At 38.0% G+C, this 5017-nt stretch overlaps 1 protein-coding gene across 1 annotated transcript; it reads right to left on the bottom strand.

Annotated features, from left to right (window-relative positions):
• Positions 1-1211: 1211 nt before the first annotated feature.
• LOC110933293 (protodermal factor 1-like) lies at positions 1212-4800 on the bottom strand. The gene is made up of 5 exons (XM_035985687.1): positions 4677-4800; positions 4523-4570; positions 3799-3846; positions 2202-3186; positions 1212-1530 (listed from the first exon to the last, which is right to left on the bottom strand). Exons 1-5 carry the CDS (start codon positions 4798-4800, stop codon positions 1212-1214), a joined length of 1524 nt encoding a protein of 507 aa, XP_035841580.1.
• Positions 4801-5017: the final 217 nt, after the last annotated feature.

Genomic DNA, 5017 nt, shown 5'->3' with positions numbered 1-5017 from the left:
ATTTAATATTGACAATTACACTTCGATTGAATTTGACCCATATGGTTTTTCTGTGAAGGATTTCAAGGATGGCACGATCCTGAGTCGTCAAAACAGCTCTAGTGACTTGTACCCGCTCACCCCACCAGCTTCCGCCACCGCCTGCTTTGCTACTACTCAAGACTCTCCTTTTTGGCATAACCGACTCGGTCACCCGGGTCAACCTGTTATGGACTTTCTTCGCTTGAACCATTTTATTTCTTGTAATAAACATAAGACTTTGTCTCTTTGTCATGCTTGTCAATTGTCGAAACATAAACGTTTGCCATTTACTGATTCTCGCACTTATTCTTTATGTCCTTTCTCTTTATTGCATTGTGATTTATGGACTTCTCCTCTATTAAGCCATGCAGGTTATAAATATTATTTGGTCATCATCGATGATTACACTCACTACACGTGGGTTTATCCTCTTCGGTTCAAATCCGAAACCTTTTTAAAAATAACCCATTTTCACCAATTTGTTACAACCCAATTCCGCCTTCCCATCCAAGCCATACAATGCGACATGGGCGGCGAATTCGATAACACAAACCTTCACAACTACACCTCCCAACATGGCATTCACCTACGGTTCTCGTGCCCTCACACTTCTCAACAAAATGGCAAAGCGGAGCGTATGATTCGTCGTTTGAACGAAATCCTGTTTACCCTCCTCACCCACGCCTCTCTCCCCTCCAACTTTTGGGTCGAGGCTCTTCACACCGCTTCATACCTACACAACATCCTACCCACTAAATTACACCAAAACCGCACCCCGTTGTCCCTCTTATACCTCCGTGAACCGTCCTACGACCATCTCCGTTAATTATCTAATGAGAAAAGTCAAGTGATTATATTCCTTCACAATTATAACTTAATATCAACTTAATTTGATATAATTTTATTTTGAAATTGTTTAAAATACTCATACTTAGTAAATTTTTATTTTTTATAAAATTTAATTATTTCCTCTTAAATCCTTGCAATTTGCAAAACTGACCTCATCATCAACATAGGGCAAGATCCTTGTAAGATGAGCTTTGATAGTATATTTTCTAAATAGCAATCATACTATGTAAACAACTTAACATGCATGGTGTAGAACCTCTTAATAATTGTAGATTAGCAAGTAAGCCCATTACAAACCACATACGCACGCTTTAGAAAATAAACAACGGTATTACAATCAACTAAACTCTTTGCTTGAGTCGACCCTCATTAGCTAGCTTGAAAACCTCTGCCTGAGCCGCTGCAGCCTTGTTCGATCGAAGTGCAGCCAAGAAACTATCTTGGACATCGCTCGTTGTGAAGGGGAAGTTCTTGTTCACCATGGAGTTTAGCAAAGAAGCGGCTCCTTCACGGTAAAGTGCACCAATGCCATCGGTTCTGGTGTTTGAAAGTGCTTCTTGAAAGTTCATGTTTAGTCCAGGAGTATCGTCGCCTCGACCAAACGTCGTACGCCACCACGTGAGTAGATCCGATAACAAGTGCTGATGTCCCTTCCAGAAACTGTTATATCATAAGATTTTAGTCTCATTAAAACATAAAAAACGATTTGTAGAGTATAACACAAGTGTCAGGAACCATGGGGTACCACCTAGATCCGCCGCTATGTGGCTTGTTTTACTTTAACACGCTTGTATATTCAAGCAATATTGTCCAAGTGTTTATAGTGCAAAAAAATTTAGAATTACGTGTTTTCTTGTAAGCGTGTACAAACAAACAAGCGATTGGTAGGGTATAGCGGGATGTAGGCAAACATTTCCTCTAATTAACTAGAGGTGAAGACGTTGCTCCGGCTAAGACTCTGATTTTTATCTTTTGGTGGTTGGAAATCTTTTCATGAATTATATTCAAATTTGGGAACTTGTATTGATTCTTGGTGATTCGCTAGTTGAACTAGCTGATGTGAATAATGTTTACGATAAACCAGTAGTTGAACTAGCAGATGCGAATAACGTTTATATTGAAAAGTCACTACGTGTTTGAAGATTCATCATGAACCCTAAATCATTAACCATAATTTCTTCAAACCACCTAAAGATAAATATAAATCCTTTGGCCCAACATGATTTTTTTTCAAATACAAAGTATAACAAAACAAATAACAAATAGTGTATAGTGTGATGAGATGTTTCTAGTATAATGTGTTTAATATTTGTATCTACTTATTAACTTACTCGCATGTACCACCAAAGAAGGGTAAATGTGGGAAGTATGGAGGTGATGGAGACGTTTTACCGGTGACTGGCGGTGTTTTTGACCGGGGAGTAGTGGGCTTGGTATGTGTTGGTGGGGTGGTGGAGGGTGTGTTAGCGTTAGGAGCAGTGGATGGTGTGTCAGCGTCGGGAGACGTGGAGGGTGGGGTGGTGGTGGAAGGTGGAGGGTAGTAGTGATATCCGGAGGGTGGTGTCGGGGAAGGGTTGCCATTCTCAATGGGAGAGGGTGCTACGGCTGGGTTGTGATCCTCAACGGGGGAAGGAGGTTGCACAGCAGGTTGCTCTGCAGGTGTATTAGGAGTACCATAAGGAGGACTGTTAGCACTACTTGGAGGTTCATTATGGTAGTCGGTGGGAGGTGGCGGGGTGGGGTTGGAAGGTCGAGGGTAGTAGTGATATCCAGAGGGTGGTGTTGGGGAAGGGTTGTTGTTCTCGATGGGAGAGGGTGCTGCGGCTGGGTTGTGATCCTCGACGGGGGAAGGAGGTTGAACAGCAGGTTGCTCTGCAGGTGTATTAGGAGTACCATAAGGAGGACTGTTAGCACTACTTGGAGGTTCATTATGGTAGTTGGTGGGAGGTGGCGATGTGGTGGTGGAAGGTGGAGGGTAGTAGTGATATCCAGAGGGTGTCGGGGAAGGGTTGTCATTCTCGATGGGAGAGGGTGCTACAGCTGGGTTGTGATCCTCGACGGGAGAAGGAGGTTGTACAGCAGGTTGCTCTGTGGGTGTATTAGGAGGACTGGTACCACTGCTTGGAGGCTCATTATGATAGTCAATAGGAGGTGGCGGGGTGGGGTTGTTATAGCCACTAGTAGGTGGAATATCGCAGTTAGTAGGTGGTTTTTGGTGATGGTGGTGGTGGTGATGCTTGTGCGAGTGAGATGGTGGTGTTATGCTGCCGCCTGACGGTGGATTAGCCTCAGCAGGAGGTGGATTCTGATATGAAACTGCAAACAAACCATCGTAAATCAAGAATCAACACAGCTATACACGGATACAATATTATGTTTTTGTGTGTGTCTAAACGTGCCCTTAAGAGGAAAACACGGAGGCCTCTCCCCCAATTTTGTGTTAGAGAAATACGTTTAGCAACACCCATCATTTTATGCGATTACACAGGGTACCATCGTGACATTATTTTACGCCCTTCGCACGTGTGATATTTCATAATATTTTTTTAGTTTTATTTTTATATTTCTTTCTTAGTTTTCATTAAACTTCAATTTTGTTTTTTTTTTCTAATAAGATATCCTAATATTTTTTATAGTTTTATTTTAATATTTCTTTCTTAGTTTTCATTAAACTTTAATTTCGTTTTTTCTAATAACATATGATATTGAATCGTTCAGAAAAAAATTAACATAACTGTTTATTTTTTTCTACATTTTCATTTTTTTTAAAAACCAATTGTATACAGAATAATAATAAACTTTTTGCCTATTTAAGAATTGGTTTCAAGATGATACCTCATGTAATTATTATACTCTTTCATACGTACCATTTTCTTAAATAAAAAGTTCAATCTACAAGATTCTCAATCAAAATATCTAAACTTTTACCTGCGGGTGGAGGATTATCCGCATGATCAGCTGGTGGTGGACTTGAAACTACATACAAACGTTACAACAAAAAAGTAAATAAATATCCTAAAGCAAGAATAATAAATATTAAATACCATATACATCATAATATTCAATCAAATATACAGAAATTTAATAAGTCATCGCTCTACATTTCTTAACCTGCGAAAACACGACGCCATATCAGGAATCATTAAAAAAACGCATCAGATTTACAAGAGTGTAAACCACAAAAAATATATATATTTTCTGATGGAGGATATTAACAAAAAAAAATTCACTTTTTGAAATTACGATATCACCATTGGTCTTTTATAAATTTAATTTCCACCAAACACATGACACGTGTCACTAATAAATGACAGATTGACCATCAATTAAAATATGCTAAGCCGGAGTATAATCTCCTACTCCGCGTTATAATCTTATTATTAACTATTTTTTTTAATTCGTGGAGCCTCTGGCGCAACAGTATGGATCTGTTGTGCTACGCATGGATCTGCAACGTTGGGATCAATTTGTTGCTCCAAAATACATTTGTCGCTCTTTGGTTAAAATCAATAATTCAAAAAACAAAAAAAACTAACACCATTCACAAAAAAAAAAAAAATAACAATGCTATCTTATTAGTTGTAAGTAAAAAATGAATATTTTTAGTGTTTTTCTCTCTACAAAATGTATCACTAAATATCTGGAATTTTACCTGCTGGTGGTTCATTTGCACAATCCAGCTTTGGATTTTGGTAAGAGACTGTAGACAAATTCACAAATCAATAGTCAAAAAACGAGTATATAAAATTACATAATTAATAAAACACAAATTTTATAAAATCATTTAGATGTTCTAATTCTTTTACCAACAGGGGGAGGAGAGATTGCATTTGGGTTTGTTTCATCTTGAAAGCTTGAAGAAGCAGTTGATAAACAAGCTGCAAATGCCCATAAAAGAAAACAAGTTTGTAGGGCTTTGCTTGTCACCATTTTTGTTTCTGAAACTTTCAAGAAATGGTGAGGAGAAAGGGTTATGATTTAACTAGTATATATAGCAAAATAGATGTAGTTGATTGATTTCTTGATATGTGCATTTAATTTGCCATTAATTATTCAATTAATCGAGTTGGTTTATTTAAGTATTAAATTTTTATTTCGTTTAAGAACAAGTAACACACGTTCTCATCATATATTTAGTTATACATTA

This window comes from Helianthus annuus, chromosome 16 (assembly GCF_002127325.2).
Source record: "Helianthus annuus cultivar XRQ/B chromosome 16, HanXRQr2.0-SUNRISE, whole genome shotgun sequence".
Taxonomy (NCBI): Eukaryota; Viridiplantae; Streptophyta; class Magnoliopsida; order Asterales; family Asteraceae; genus Helianthus; species Helianthus annuus.
This window is presented reverse-complemented; position numbering and strand designations above follow the sequence as displayed.